The sequence below is a fragment of the Zosterops lateralis genome (genome assembly GCF_965231275.1).
Source record: "Zosterops lateralis genome assembly, chromosome: 10".
Taxonomy (NCBI): Eukaryota; Metazoa; Chordata; class Aves; order Passeriformes; family Zosteropidae; genus Zosterops; species Zosterops lateralis.
In genome coordinates, this window is record NC_139770.1 from 8,182,525 (window position 1) to 8,199,460 (window position 16,936).

General features: G+C 38.9%; 1 protein-coding gene across 2 annotated transcripts in view; it reads left to right on the plus strand.

Moving 5' to 3' along the window:
* Positions 1-15,570, plus strand: part of ATP11B (ATPase phospholipid transporting 11B (putative)) — a 61,944-nt gene extending 46,374 nt beyond the window's left edge. Inside the window, exons 29-30 of one of the 2 annotated variants that reach the window (XM_083868371.1) lie at positions 10,790-10,923; positions 14,495-15,570. In XM_083868371.1, the coding sequence (XP_083724497.1) occupies positions 10,790-10,923; positions 14,495-14,576 (216 nt within the window). In that variant the 3' untranslated portion in view covers positions 14,577-15,570. Of the gene's footprint in view, positions 1-3,400; positions 3,506-10,789; positions 10,924-14,494 lie in introns of those variants that run through there. The other variant, XM_083868372.1, reaches the window with a different exon arrangement.
* The last annotated feature ends 1,366 nt before the right edge of the window (positions 15,571-16,936 follow it).

Here is a 16,936-nt window from a genome sequence, read left to right on the forward strand (position 1 = left end):
ATTCTTAAAATGTGATGGAAACAATTTTAAAAATTACCTTAGTAAAACTTGTTTTAATTAGTATTTCTTAAATCTCAATCATTTCATATGCTATGCATTTGATTGTTGATTCTGTAATTAAAGCTAATTTCCCATGTGGCAGCTTCACAGATTCACAGACAAGGTCTAAAGTTATGCTGTGGTAATGGAATCTCTCTTCTGCCTGACACAGGTTACAAAAAAATCCTTTAAACCATTCTGGTGAGATTAGATTGTCTTTAAAGTAAATATCTCATCTCTGAATGTTTTCTTCTTTTTAGTGACAATTACGGAGAAGTCATCCTGACCTATTTTTCTAGTAGTGACTGTCTCTCTGGTTTCAGTTTTCAACATTTTATCTTTTTATACTTCTTCTGCTAAACTGAGAAGATTTCTATTACAGTTTTTGTTTTATTCACAGTTAGCTTTGTGATCAAGTTAATTTTAGCATTGGTAGGTAGATTAGGCTTGAATCTTCAGTCAAAAAGGTTGTTTTAGAATCTTCTCATCATTCTTGTGTTTCTTCTGTAAGTTTCACTCTTCTTCAACCTCATCTTGAATTTTGGATTTCACCAATGGGCACAGTATTCCAGCACAGCAGACATCAGTGCCAAGTATGGAAATAATGAGTCCCCAGCTACAATCAGATTACAGAACGACATACATCAATAAACTGTTGTCTTCTGCGTCTTCTGCACATCTGCAGGTGGTGATATTGATTTCTTTCAGGTCATTGATGAGAGGTCAATTAGCATAGGGCCAGCTAATGAAGAACCCAGCTGACAGAGAGATCCCATGCACAGTTACGGTCTGAAACCTCTTAGCAGCTTTCTGTCCACCTGTGTGCCAGATCGATTTTGTGGTGTCCTAGTTGCTTAATGCAGGTGGCACTGAGCTCTGTGCCATGCAGAACTCCTGACTGCACTGCATCAGTGCTGATATCTTTAGCATCTAACCTTGTAATTACCTTTGATGTAAGTGCACATTGATTTACTTAAATTATATTACCCTTCTAATTTGTGTGTTAAAAAAAAATCCATGTGAGACGTTCTCTTAATTTGCCTAGGATCAACATCATGCTGACAAGCCTACTGCTAGCCAAAATATCCCCCTAGTCCCTTTCCAAAAACTGGAATATTGGCTGCTTTTTCCTGTCTTGGAATTTAGTAGCTAAAAGCCAAGATAAATAACCTCTGGTTTTGATAAGACTGTTCAGATGGACCTGCTAAGACTCTGGATTGCACATTACTGCACTTCTTGGATTAGAGTGTCTGTAGGTGATGATACTTATCCGTCTTTTTTCCTCCCTTCAAAAACTAGTGGCAATATTTATCAAACACTCTCCTTCCTTCCTTTCTGTACATCACTTGTTGCTGCCTGGCACAGTATTTGTGTGGTTCTTGAGGTTTTTCATGTTCTTGAAGTGCTTGAATTAAAACCACATGGATTTTCCTGGCTTTCTCCATATATTTCCTGCTGCATTCTCTTGCTTTAGGAGTTTCTTTCTAAAGAATTTTTGGGTTCAGTTTAATGCCATTACAGCTGTGCAGTCAAGGACACAGTAGGACTTTTTATTTTTAAGAAGGAATCTTGATTAATATCTAGCACTTTTCCTGTGGCTGTAGATTGATTCCTAGCCATGGGGATTTTTCTTTGTGCATCTTTATTAGTTATCTTTTTTCTTTTTCCCTATTTACTTTCTACTTTCTTAATTCCTGATGCTGCAAAGTCAAGGTATATGAAATAGAATTTTACCAGAAATTCTTCAGCAGCCATCCAGTGGTTTCTCTTTGTGTGTCTGATAGTGAAATTATAGCTACAAATATATTTGCAAAAAGATGGCACCTCTTTGTTTGTTTCTTGAGGTTTAATCTGTTGAGATTTTCCTACTCCTGCTTTAATGGGACAATCAGCTCCACTGGATTTCATTCACTGTTCTTGCAGTGGATATAACTGACGAGAAGCAGATGATCAGCTTAGCACATTTGTTGTCAAGAAGTGACCGAATGCTTCTTTTATGATCATATCTCATAATTTGTGTTTAAAATTCCTAGTAAATATTTTTCTTTCCATTTCCAAGCAGAGGAAGAGGCTCACTTTCAGATAGAAAGGGTTTGGAGAATATGTTGGTCCTAAATGCTAAGGATGATGACTTATGCTAATGAATTCTGTGGAAGTCATCGAAGGAGTAAATACAGAACCTTGTATATTGTCCTTTTAAATTATTTTTCATCGTGTAGGTGAACCCTCTGTAGAACTTAACATTTTTAGCTATTAATTTTTAATTGTACAACTACATTAGTATATTTTCATACTGGGGGAAAGAAAAGGCTTGGTTTATAGTTACTGTGTTTTTACCATGGCAAGATAAATTGTTACATGATCTAGTTCCTTGGTTTTAAATTGCAACTATTTAGATTATTTGTTTCTATCTGCCATCATTTAAATCCTAAACTAATCCCAGGAGCAGTGAGCAAAACACACATTTCTCAGCTGATAATTCTTGCCCCTATTGTTTTAATTTTTCAGAATTTTTTTGTGTGTGACTTACCTGACTTAGTGCTCTGAATTTGCTGTATCTATAGGAATGTGCCTTACCTTAATTTTATATCTTTTTGTTAGTATAAGGTGATAGCATCAAGTGTGAGTTTGCCTTTGATCTGTTAGATGTTGCATGTAGCTAAGTTATTCGTAAGAGAGCAGAGAAATTTAACTCATATGAGAGAGAAATTTGATAGGCTTTTAAATATAAATATTGCTCTGTCACAGCAACTTAAATCTCAGTCATTCATTTTGGGAAACTAAAAATTAAAAATTTGACAGGCGAGCATGAGCTTGGTTAACTTCATGTTCCTTAATGCACTTAAGATGAATGTGTGTTACTGTATTTTATTGTAGTTTTGCTGTGTTTCGAGGGGTTTTTGGTGGCCTAAAGAAAAGCCATCTTATGTTTCACTGAGGTCAGTTGCCCTGAAGTACCTTGTGGGCGATTTCTCAATATAGGTTTGTTACAGAATCATACAGGAGGAGTTGGACTGTAAGGTAAATGTGAATCAAAATACAAATCTTTGGGTAAAGATAAATCACAGCATTATTGAAGGGAGAAAGCAATACAGAGTAAAGGTGGCTGGTAAAGCACAGATGTAAAAGTGTGTAGGCCTTTTCTCTCAATTTGAAAGCAAAGGTACTTTAAGAATGGTCCTGCCAAACAGTGACTGGCTGTGATGGTCCCAGGAGCTGTCTTGAAGGTACCAGGCTTGTGTTCTGTATATGATGTGTATTCCACTTAAATAACAATGTGTTGTCCTGTGTCTTTCTCTTAGAAAATTACTACTGCTACTTACTGACATGTATGTTCCATCCCTTCTCTGTCCAATTGTAGATGTACTCCAACAGAGTTGCTTTAAGTGACGAGTTCATCGCACTGCAGCCATTGTCCAGGGCAAGGAATCAGCTGAGCAAAATTAGGTAGAGTAGGAGGGACAGTTCCTCATCAACTCTTATGCATGCTCAAAGTGAACTAACCAGTGCTGAGAGAGATGGGAAGAGGCATGAATATATATTAGTGGGGTTGAGAGGGCAATACCTGTAGTGCAGAAATATTCAGTTTGGTGATTTCTAAGCTTTGCTCTGTGTTTCTGAGCCAAATGCTTCTCCTAAGTAGCATGTGTTGGACGTGCTTTTTTTTTTTTTTTGAAAAAACATTCCTAGCATGATGCTCAACTTCCAGAATAAAGATCAGCTGTTCTTGCATCCATTTTTAAATAATCGTAGTTTCTAGCATGGTTATAAGGCTTTTAGTTTCTTAATGATGAAAGTTAAGTGCATTTTGCATGCTGGATAATTTCAGCTTTATAAGGCTGTGACAGGAAGATCCATGTACTTCAGACAGCAATTTCTTGCAAGTTATTTGCCCGTTTTAATTTGCCTTCAATTGTGTCAAAAGAGCAGAAAATGTTTGAAGCTTGGGCACGTCCATACCCTTGTGCAGCTGAGGCTTTTTGTGTCTGTTTTGTGCAGCTATAAAGTGAGTGTTGTTTGTTTTCAATGTGTATAGATACATATTCCTAAAGGCATTTGGCTACAAAGTCCCAGAAAATTATTCAAAACAAGATCAAAGCATACATGTGTCTGTTTAGGTAAAACATGATTCTGCAACTCTTCAAATGCACTGAGTTCAGCACATGAAATGCTGTCAAATGCTGATTCTCTTTTGTAAGATTTAAGCATTCAAATGCATCAGCAATGTCTCTATATGTTCAATTCCACTAATATCTACTTCTAAATCCTACAGCAAGAATTAATGCAAAGATCTGATTCTTTTTAAATATTTTTCAAGGTGACTTTGTTGTTAAAAATGTGCAAATAGGTGCCTGGGAGAACCAACTAACCTACATTTTAGGGACTTAATTGCCATTTGTTTAACCAAGAAAGTTTTGTATTTCCTCTGAGAGTGCACTACAACTTTACAAGGCAAAACTTGAAATGGTCATTATGTTGTGGTGTTAGTGACCCCAGTGTGAAACACAACACCTTGGATTTCCAAACACCCAGGGGGATAGTGGTGGACTGCTTTTATTTTGTTTTGTTTTGAATTCAGCACTTGATAGCTTTAAAACAAGCAAATTACAGTATAGCTTTTGAAAGCTGCTAAACTTAGCAACATATTGGGGAGGTTCCTCTGCAAAAGCCTTTACAAGTTAGCTTTTCAAATTCTTAGTTTATCAAGTATCTTGGTTTATCAAGTTACCTTTTAAGAACTTTGGACAAGTGTGTATAAGTCTGTTTTCTCAGTGAACATTAAAATGCTAAAACCAGGAGAATCCTTGCTAATGTGAGGCAATTTTCTTCATATTAAACTTAGGGAAGAATTAAAAAAAAAGGGAAATTTGTTTTGTCCATGAGTAACAAATGATTATACAAATCTAATTCTCTTGTAATTAATTTTTGCACTCGAGTATCTGATAGTACCTGAAGTACAAGCACTGGCTGCTTTCTAATACGCAGTTGAGCTTGTAAAGTGCAACAAGCAGCAAACAAGGATTCAGGTTTCTCTAGTTCTTTATTCTATCTTTGTTCAAAGTTCAGAAGTTATCCTGTGGATCCTTGCCTAAAACAGTGAAAAGGAAAATCAATCGATAGACAGAAACTACTCACTTCACTGTTCTAAATAAAATCCAACGTGGAGTGAAGAGCATGAGTCAGTTTCTGTGGTTTTCCCAAAGCAGTAGAGCAAAGAAGGTAAGGACAGCTGTAGGAGCATGAAACAAAACAGCTGCCTGGTGAATATGTAGCTGTAAAGCAGCTAATCTGTCACACCTCATTTGTACATGCCCACCCAGGGAATGCATCCTTTGTGACTGCAGAATGCATGGAGGTTGATGAACAGACTTTGGCAGGTTTTTGTTGTTTGTAAATATGTATTAAAAGTCTCAAAAGGAGCATCACTCCAGGTTAAACTGAGTTATGCCTTGTTCTGCCAAAATGCTTACTCTTCTCTTGAGATCAAAAGAAGACTTCTTTTAGAAATGCAAATTAAAAGAGCAGTATGATGTTACAATAATTTTTTATTTCTGTAGGCTTCACAGTGTGCAAAAAATGTTCAAATTTATATTGAGTACATTGGTGATGTACAGTTAAGATCTTTGAGGGTGATCTTTTAAGTGTCCAGGTGATCTCTGTAAGTCAGAATTGCAGTCTTGTGTGTGCCTGTTAAAAGTCTTGCCTGTCAACTTTACTGTCCCTTTTGGAACATGGGATGAAGAGGAGATGCAGCAGCACAGGCAGGTGCAGGTGTTGTGCTTAGCTAGAGTCTGGCTGAGCACTGCTTTCCCCCACAGCTCCTCTCCTGTTCTTGGAATGTGTGAAATATATATCTTAGGGTACTAACTAGGTCCCACTGTATCTCATTCCATGTTTTTGTCTGTGAAGAAAGTGTTCTGTGTGCATGTATGTCTACATGTCCTGTACTTTGTAAGAACTGTCAGAAATCTTAAGCCACATTCGAGAAGTGCTGCTTGGACAGATGTTTTAATTTTGCTTACTGATGGGATTAACTGTGTTTACAGAGTTTCTACCTTTGGACAGTGTGTTATGAACTGCACCCAGAACAGGGGAAATGTAAGGCACCAGCAAGGGTTTTATTTACAGAGAAGGCTGTCAGTGCACAGTGTTATGTCCAGGGCTCTGGAGCATTTACCCTGTCACAGCCAAACTCTGTTCTTTCCCCATCTCCAGCCTCATGAGTCTGTTGTTGCCTGGTTTTCACTTTTTTTCAGTCCAGATCTGCTCTTAAGCTGTCCCCAGAACTCCAGGTGCCAGGCCCTGGCTTTGTGGCCTTCATTCCTTGTCTGTATTTTTAACTGTAGCTCCTGTTCCATAATTTCCCCCCTCCAGCTTTCAGGTCTGACCCAGCCCAGCTGTGTTGAGTCAAGAGCAGAGAGGTCTCTGTTCCTTTTACAGCCTGTGTTTTCTGTAAGGTGTGTGCAATTTCTGAGAAAACTATCCCAAGTGGAAGCATGAATTCCCACTGTTGAGATGTGCTAGAACACCAGTGTGCCTCACTTTGATCAAGGGTAATCTCTTCCTTTACAGACCTGTTGATTGTGTTAGCATGGCTTGGTGTTGATCTGTTGGCTAATCCACAGAATCTGTCACAGGAAGATGAGGAAATGAGGGAAGAATGCACCATTTTGGATTAGACTTCAGTCACAAAAGTGCACATGCTACTTACCTGAAGAAACTTTTGTCTAATGACTTAGAAATAATGAAATAATCTGGCACTTGTAGGTTCATTTGATACAAAGAATAGAAAGAGAAGTGATGAAAACATTGTGGCAGTGAAGTTGTTAGATGTCAACATTACTATATATTTTCTTTAAAAATTTTAAATCTAATTGTTTGGGATTTTGGTATACAGTATATTAAGGGTTAGGGATAGTGAAATTTACAGTAGGGAGCAAGTTTTAACTTAATTGTGGAATAGTAATAACCATCTCGTCTCAATTTTCTAAAACATCCATGTGGCACCAGAATGTTGGCATCTGGGACCGGGCTCAGGAAAATACCCTGCAGTGCTCTTAACCTGGTGTACAGGATTAAACACATTCCATGTTCCTCAAAGTCCCCACTTTTCAGTGTGGTTAAATCTTGGGTTGAAATGTCTGTTTTGTGGTATATGGAATAACCTGCAATAAGGCAAACAAACTGAAATGGTCTTTTCTGTTAGAAGGGAGAAAGCAAATAAAACTCCAAAACCTAAGAATTTCAGATAGGTTCCAAATTTGTTTGGTTTTGTTGTTGTAGTCTGTAGAGCTCAAAAAGGCCAAACACTTTTAACACTTGGGTGCTGAGAAACTGCATTTGATCCACCAAAAATAAAAATTGCCTCTTGACCTTGTAAATATGCCTTGTTCTCTCAAGACCAGACCTGTGAAAGTTCTTGTAACGATGGTAACTGTTTTAAAGCAATGCAAGCATGGTGCTTTATAAGATCTGTTGCTTTTCTGTCCTTCCAGATGGAAGAAGATAAGGGTTCAGTCAGCTCAGCAGGTGACTTTGCTGAAAGCAGGCACAGAGGGGAGGACAATAGGCAGCTGCTAGACCCATCTTGCCTGCCCGACAGTTCTTACCTCCACTAGGTAGTACTCCCACTGTACCCTAATGTGTGTGTATTTATTGTCATATATCATACAGAGACATTGAGCCAGCTCCAAAATATCTACAAGAAAAATTGCATCATAGAATGTTGGTTTGATTTTTTTTTTCTTTATCAAGCTGAATCATTCTTTAATTCTGTACCTCAGTTGCTTTTTGATTTATTACATCCAATGGGCCATTCTCATATGAAGTATTCTGTTTCTTGAGATTCCAAATCTTACCTTATGAACATAATTTATTTGCCACCCAAATAATATCCAGCATTTCTCTATACTCATTACTTTTTTTAAACCATTGTCTCTCCTGCCTTGTGTTCCTTGAGGGTTTGGTTCAGGTCTCCAGGAAACGTTATGCCTTCCTGCCTTGCCATGCCAGATTTTACTTTGGTATAAAACTATGACCATAATTGTCCTCCAGAGAGATAGTGAGAAAAGGGACTCTCTAGCATATCTATCTTATTTTCAGGCAGTAGATGTAAATACAAGAATTCATGTTCACCAGGCAATGATAAACAATATATTTACATATAAAATTTAATTGGGTTTTTTGTCCTTAATGTTCTTACAGTATTTCTTTACACTTAACTCTGAATGTGACAGAACAGAATTGTTGTTTCCAGGCTTATGTAAGGTCTCATTCGCCATTTTTTTAAAAAAGTGATATTAACTTTTCCATAAGTTGTGGTTCAAGCATGATCCTAGCTTTTTGTATCTAACTTGTGAAGAATAAAGGAGATTCTCCAGAAAAAGAGACATTAGACCTCCAAAATCCAGAGTTGCGGGTTTGCTCCTTGGAAGCTCATTTGGGTTACTCTTGGTTCCTCTTTCTGACAGTCTTTGGAGAGTATCCAGGACTGGTGGCTCTCAGGGTAACAGATTCTAAGGAAAAAAAAAAAAAAAATGCTCTGTTCATCTGATCCAGCATACAGCCACTGTAATGTGACTTTCTGCAGTAACTTTAAAGGTCTGCTTGGGGATAATGGATGAACTAAATACTTGTTTGAAATCCTTGGGTGTAGGAATGTTCCAGTTTGGTATTGCTGTGACAACAGCTGTGAAGGTCACTCCATCTGCAGCAGGGGGTTGGCCTGCTGACCTCCAAATGGGAATTCCTTCTGCTCTGTATCATCTCTTGTGTCACAACTCTGGGAGCACAATCTGAGGTGGCTCTGAAGGTCATATTTTCTGGTACTGCAGTGCTGCAAAGTGTGCAGTTCCTGATTCTGGTATCTTCTGTGGCACTGCAGTTGAGACTAGTCGTTGTGGTTGTCACATGAGGGAGTTCAGCGACTCAGGCTCTGTTGAAGTGTGTTTTGTTTTGTTTGTCTTTTAACCAGAACCCCTTTCAGACCTGTCACTTGTAAATCTTCTGCTCCTGCCTCTCAGGTACAGAAGTTCATTGTCACAGTAAATGTTCCTTTTGTGTCCCAAAGACCCCCCCCCAGATGAGTGTGTGAGTTAAAACATGTTCTGCCTGTACTCAGCCACGGCCTCTGAGGTGCAGCATCCACAAGGTCAGGGGGCTCAGTCTGTAGAGAATCCTGTACATTCCAACAGCTGCTGAGTGGCAGTTCTGTGAACATCACAATGAGTGGTGTGATGGGAAGGTCTGAAGGGGCTGTGGGGAATGTGGCACAGGGTGAGGAAGGGGCAGGCACAGGAAAAGGTGCATGGAAACAAACACCAGTTCTGTGTGTGTTCCTCTTGTCCTACCAGTTGAGATTTTTCTCTTGTATTTCCAAAAGCTTCTTGTTTCTGTTAGCTGCCTCTTCTTTGTTGTGTAGGCTGCTGTTCTGTTGTGAAGCTGTAAATGTGTCCAGCTGCCTGTTTGGGGGAATTGGGAAAGAGAGTATGTCCACTCATAGTAAACCATTCCCTAGGGAGCTCTTGAGATTCCTTGCTTTCCTTGCAGTGTTTGGCAACTGTAGGTGGTGTGGAAGAAATTGGGGCTTAAAAACAGAATCTTCAGACAACAGTGACCTTTGGTGTCACAGTGAAAAGTTGTGGGGAAGTCTTAAGTGAGTTGTGTCTTGTCATGGACTAAGATGCCTCCTCCCTGAATTCTTCTTTCACTGGTAATTCTTCTTTCACTGAGGAGAGGGTAACGGATGCCTAAGTTCAGCCTCTGTGTTCAGTATTTGTTTGACAGGATGTTCTCATGGACAGTTTAAAATTGAATTAAAAAGCATCCCCACAATTCACACTTCTATTTCTCTTCGGAATGGTTACTGAAGTCAGTTTAGGATATTCTCTCTGCAGAAGTAGATTGCAGGTATGCTGCAGTTGGTGCAGCAGTGCTGTAGAGGAGCACACTGGTAGGTGGCACTTACACCCATACATTTGTTACTGCTTTCTTTTCATTTTGTTTCTTTTATTACTTTTTTTTTCCTCACCTACAAAACATGAGCTGTTGAAAGAGTTTATTATGCTGATGTTGAATTATTCTTCATGCTGCCATGAACATGACTAAACCTTTCTGACATGAGCCTTGTTTGCTTTTGGATAAACCATGTTCACACAATCAGGAATGTGCTTTTGTTCTGTACCTAGCCAAGGGTATCTATGGTAGTGATATAATGTCAATTATTCTAGGAAGTTGCATTGTGCACTTGAGGAAGAATTACTTGGGATTGGGTTGCTGTGTTGTATTCTGCAGCCTGAAGCTTTGTCTTGATAAATTTCCCTTAAAACAGGGCTGAGCTGGTATAAATTGTTGTAGAGCTGCAGAGGTGAATCAAGGCATCCCAGCTGGAAGTGCATGTGCTCTGCTGTGGGGTTTGTTGGAGGGGATTCCTGACCAGTTCATTCCCAGTGTTAGGTAGATGCTGTGTCAGGCCATTTCCATGTGCTCAACAAGGCTGCACTCAAACCTTGGGAAGAACAAACTTTAGTGTATATAGACCTTAGGAAAGGGTAATACTGTTATCGTAGTTCTCCTATAAAATTGAAAAATATTCAACACTCTAGCTTTAAGAAAACCTGCTTTTCCTAAGTGTTTTTTGGTAACACCTTCATTGCTAGAATTTGCGAGTACTGATTTTTCTTTTTTCTTTTTTTCTTTTTTCTTTTTTTTTTTTTTTTCTTTTTTCTTTTTTTTTTTTTTTTCTCTTCAGCTTACTGAGGCAGGTTCAGGTATCAACTGCTTGGACTCCATGTGCTGCTTCTCAGATGGGGAAACAGCATGCACATCTGTTAGAAGAATGCTGGAACGACTAATGGGAAGGTGTAGCCCAACCCGGGTGAACAGGTGTGGCACTTCTCTCAATAGCCTTTGCTGCAGACGATTCTCCTATAAACTGGAACCCGATGAGCCTGCAGCAATAGATGTCTAGAAACCAGCTGCAGGTTTTGCTTTTCTAAGTAGAAAATGCAACCCTTTATTGTACTTTTTTCATCCTAAAAGATTAGCTGGTTTCTTTTTGAGTGGCTTCTTTTGGGATGGGCAGGGGAAAAACGGTTTTGGAAAGTTTTCTGTTACAGTGTTTAGTTTGGCTTTACAAGCTCTTGTGTTGTATCTATCGTAATTTCTCTTGATTTGTACATTCTTCTCTTTAGAAAATCAAGCCTTGCTGCTGTTTTTGTTCTCCTTTTTATGATTACTTTTTTTGCCTTCATGAATCAGGAGTTGTTTGTAAAGTCGAAAGACTTTTCCCTTTGGTTCTTGATGTACAACCTCCAAATATTTACCTTGGAGCTTGCATTACTCCTGAAGGTATACAAAAGGCTCACATTCCCCCCCTTAAATCTAACTTCATTGTTAGGAGGAGAGCCTTTAAATCTTTCAGCCATTGATTGATATGAAGATGAAATATTTTTGTAGTATAACTTTTATAATCTATTTCTAAAATGAGTGATTGACAGAACAGAGTCTTCAGGTTCTAAGAATTTTCAATGTTTTTTGGGTTCCAGAAGGTATATTGTCAAAATCATGTGTGCCATTCCAAAGTATGTGCTAAATAAATCTTTCCTTCACAAACCACATGTGAAACAAACGTCAGTGCCGTAAAAGCACGTTGAGTAATTGAATAATTGTCTGAGCAGCAACACTGCTCTTGCAGTCAGCCCAACTGGGAGAGGAGCTCTCACTGAATCCTCTCATGTGCCATCTCCCATTTCCAAACACAGAGGGATAGCAAACAAATATGGAAATATTTGGGGGTAGAAATAAAAATAGTCTTTTGTACATCGTAATCTCTGTCCCTGAATGATATCATGGTCCTTCATTGGTCAAAAGGCAAACCTGAAAACACTGAACTTTGCACATTTTCAAGGAAACTCATTTTGTATTTGAAGAACTTTGTCTCTTTCAGTTAAAGGTTGTGATATCATTCATTGAGTATCAAATCTCGTGTGGGTAATTTTCCCTGACAGCTTTGTCAGCTCTGATTCTGCCTTTAGGTATTGCCTGGTCTGTAGCTCATCTCTGTTGGAACTCTTGTGTTGAACACGGTGTCTGTGCTTTCAGTCAGTCTCTCTCTTCTGGCTTGCTTATGAAATTTACTCAATGTTTCTACAAATCTAGGGTATGAGTATGCAAGAATTTTCATTCCATATGAAAAATGAACTGTTACAATTAAGTAAATTTTTAATTCAAACTTGCTGTGTAGAAAGCGGGCATGATGTGTAAAATAAACAGTTTAATAGAATTTTTAATCTACAAGGTGAGCATTTAATTGGTCTAAAAATCAATATTTTGGTAGCAGTTGCTCTAACTTTTCTGGGGTTTTTCTTTTTCACTTCTCTGTAAAACTGTGCTTTCCAAATGAGGAATTTCTCATGCTACTTCTTTTCACTTATAGTTATCTAATTAGGGCAGATTGTTAGTTAACAATTGCCTTAGTAACCTGTAGTCTTATAAGGTAGGTATTCTGTGTTTTGTTTTCTGCAATGGATTTGCAGTTTTACAATTTTCTCTTTGTTCCACTCAAATTTTCTTTCCTTAAGAACTTAAAAATACTGAAGCTAACTCATATTTGACAGAATATTAAACACCTTTTTCAAGACTGCTTTTTCTCAGGTTTCTTTTCTGCTTACCTCATGTAGTTCCATCTAGCCAAATAATTTTAGAGTTCTTAGAACACAGACATTAGGATTAAGTTCAATGAATATGCAAAACTATCTTGGTGCTACACTAAGGGCTGTGGGTTTTGCTTCTGCCTCTGGTTGAAATTGCTCTGAACAATCTTCTAGTTTCACTTAAATTTATGTACAGTACAAATAGAAAAGAGATTTTTTTTTAAGTCAGTCATATTTATTTTCTCCAATGATTTTGGCTCCTTCCACTCAGTATTGACACTTAAAATCTGGTCTAAAAGTCAAGGGACCATTTTTTCCCTTATACTTTTTTGCCAATATGAGAGAGTCTTTATTCATTTTTTAAATTACTAATTGTTTAAATCACATGAAGCAGTTACAAGTTGTGAAATGCTGAAGGTACAATCAAGAAAACTGTTGGGTGATTTTAAAATTGTTTAGGCTTTGTTCATAAGCTTGAGCTGCTTTGTTTTTTATTTGAATCTCCAGAAGATTGTACAGTCCAACAAAATGGTCTTTTGAGTACTTGTACGCTGTAAAACAGCTAAGTATTCAACCAGGAGGTAGCTGCAAACTGTTTTTGTTGATTGAAGTGATGCTGACGAATATGTTGTTTGTGCAAGTGCTATAGAATGAAGAGCACTATTTTAAATAATGTTGCTGTTGCCAGCTTGTGTTGTATTCTCTGCTCCTGATATTCTGTCAAATATGATATCCTGTCAAATATGATAACATGAAATCAAATATTGTATCAAATTTTGATAAAAACTTTGATGAATCAAACTCTTACAAATGCTTGGAGTAGTGGGCCACAGGAATATAGTCTCTTGTGCTTAATTTACTGCTTGTAAAATGTATTTGAGAAGTATTTTCTATAGCTTCATTCACCAGTTAGAATATAAAATGTGTGGTGTGGTATGTTAAAATGCATTTTTGTCTGTCTGTTCCATTAAATTGTCTGTCAATTTGTCAGTCACTAAAATATTAAGAATGCTGGATCACATACATTACTTGTACAGTAGAAATCATTACTGAATTGTTGAGTCTGTCATTAGTGGTTCTTGTGTCAAGGCACTGCATGGAACAGTTCTAAAGAAACAGCAGATTTCTGACAGAGCCTAAGTTGGAGGATAAGCTCGTTGTGTTTTGATTTCCTGCCTTCCAAACTCCTTCAGCTTTTCCCATAGAGTCGTATAATGCTGTCCGGCCAAGAACAGTATTCCTTCCCAGGCTGGAATTTGTCGTCAAGTGAAGGACATTGGGAGACCCCTCTGAGTCAGCAGCTGTGGCCTCTAGAGTGGTTCCCTCATGTTTTGAAGTGTAACAGAAGGGATGAAACAAGTCCCTGGCTGGAGATAAGTTTTGCCTCCCCCAAGTTTTCCTGCTGGGACACAGCTGTGCAGGTTTCCAGGCTTGGCTGTGTCCTCCACAGGACTCTGCTGGAACGGCCTCGTGGTGCCTCTGTACATAGGCAGCACTCACAGCCTCCCCAGCCACAGCACTAAAACTTCAGCTGCAAAATAGGCATAAAAACCTCTGCTTAATTCATAGGGATGGAAATAGCTGGAGCTGTGTGCTAATTACACAGCAGGCATGAATTGGCCTCTGTTTCCAAAGATCTGAATGAACTGCAGGTACCTACACGAAATTAGCAAATTAGTCCTTTAAAGAGGTAATTTGCCTGCTCTTGTAACACTTTTACCTTTTGCTCTCATAGACTTTCTCCTCACCTCTTAGAGTACAAGTTCCCAGTCAGCCAAACTTTTCTTTTATTGTTACTTTAGATCATGGAGTTCATCGGATCCCTTCTATGCCAACGACAGGAGCATCTTGACTCTCTCCACAATGGACTCAACCACTTGCTGACAGGGACATTTTTGAATGCCTTGTGGAAGCCCTGTGGTGCTCACACACCTGTAGCAGGTGCTGAGGGGAGCTCAGTGTGCGGCGCTGCCCCAGGAAAGCCCCGAGGACTCCTCAGTCCAGGCAGGGCTTGTCTGGCCTGGCACAATCTGCACAGCAGTCACTTCCAGGATTTTTTAAATTATATCTACAAATTGCTAAATAACTCGGGGTTTTTTTAAGGAATGCTTTTACCTCTGACCATTTGATCCTTTTTGTTGCTGTATGAGCAGATTGGAATCCTACATTTAATACTTGAGAAGTCCCTGTAGGGCAATGACAGAAATCTTTCTCCTCCCAAATTTTGAGTGATCCAATTTGAATCAATTTGAATCTCCACAATGAAACATCTAAAAGTTGTGTTTTTCATGATGACCCTTCCCTTTAAACACACATTCATTTTGAGCTGTCTTGGAGATGCTGACTTAGCAGTTTGCAAATCAATTTTGTTACTTCTGTGGACAGTTACTGTATTCTATAAGCAATCAGTTTAGTAATTTTTGAGAGTTAAATGCAATTCAAATATTTATGCTGGTGTATGAATGGCAATATATTAGCCATTGCTTTGAAAAACACTCAACTGTGACAAATCAGTAATTTGGAATAATAAGGGATATAACAGTTCATTGTTGTCCTAAAGTACAATTCAGAAACCAGTCATCTTTTAACATGTCCTGTGTCTTTTGTTAACAGTTCTGGATCCCAACATGGAAAAATTTGTTAAGAATTGATGGATTGAGCAGAAGTCTCACTAGCATAAATTTTTTGAATTAATTAATCCTTTTAAAGTTGGGGAATTTTTGCATGTTTTTGTTCTTTTTCATGTATTTATATTAGGTCATGTTGTACTTTGAAGATATAATTAATGCTTAATTATCTTTGTCTATCGGAAGGATCCGAGACCTCGATGGCAATGTTTTGATACCTGAGTATGCCAATAAAAACAAATTGCACAGTTGGAGCTCCGGGTGGTGCATCCTGCAGCTGCCTCCCTGTCCCAGCACAGACGTGTCTGGGGGCTGGGGAGCAGCACCATTTCACTGTTCCCTCAGCCAGGGTGGCTGAACCCACTGCTTGTCCTGGAGTGTGGGAGATGGAGGTGCTGCAGCGGTGCCTTAGAGCAGTGCTGTTCATAGCTGGGGACTGGGAAAAGTGCTGCTGCTCTGGGACACCCCTTTTGTCACCTCTGACAGTGACATCCCACCAAAAACTGCAATACTCATCCTGTCGGACAGTTAGAAGTGTAAAGATCCATCTTGAAATTAACTCTGGGTAAAACCTGTAAATCTGTGCTGCTGCAAACCTGGCTGACTGTAACTGGGCTGCTGCCAGGGGAGTGTAACCCTCTTGACATCTCAAATTCTCCCAAGTTCAATGAGCAAAGAACATGTCCCACTTTCCTGGGATCAGATCCTTCAGATGTTCCTTACCTATAAGCAGCTCTGCTGTTCCTTTTCCTACCAGTGGCTTTAACTGGGATTATTTCAGCTCTCCTCTTGGAGCTTTGTTAGTGCCTGGCAGCTGCACTCAGACCTGAATGCTGCAGATACTGTGGAGTTTTCAAGATCTCAGTGCTCAAGGCAACATCTGTGTAGGAAAGAAGTCATTGCAACTCTGTTTGACTTGAACCTGCAGCACACAAGGGATTTTTCCCACTGTTTTACTTGAAGATCAGTTCAGGAATGAAGAAGCTTCTAAAATAAATTATGAGACAAGAAGAAGAAACAAAATGTTTAATTCAGCATTCATAGCACATTTCTGTATCATGTCTTCAGATGCCTGAGTGCAGCAAAGCTTGAGGTTGAAAAAGTCAGTGTGCTCTAGATTCCCCCAGCAAGTGCCCAGGGGATGAAGAAACACTAAAATTGAGCCTTGTCTTCTCATGCAGCAGGTATGAACTTGTGACTAATCCCACTGCATAGGGCTTGAAACCTGGATCCAGCTGGAGAGGCAATAACCTGATTGTCATCCATCCAGATCCCTCCATAGTAGCAAAACACACTTTTAACTCCTATAAATTCCTTTATGTTTCATATCTATATTAAACCTGGGTTTAAAATAGTAATTTTCTTCCTAGTAGTTTCTCCTTCTAGGAGTCTTCACGCTGCCATGGATACCTAGGAAATCCAGAATTATTTTACTACTCTAATCAGATATCTGCTGTTTAGCTGTATTTTACACCTCAGCCACAGTGTTTCACTTGTCAGCAGTGCTTGTTTCTGTGTCAGGCACAGCCTTGTCCTGTCAGTGTGTGTGTGACTGTGTGCCCTCATCCATCCGTGTGGTTTGTGTGTCCTGCCCTGACACCCAGACGGGCTCATTGT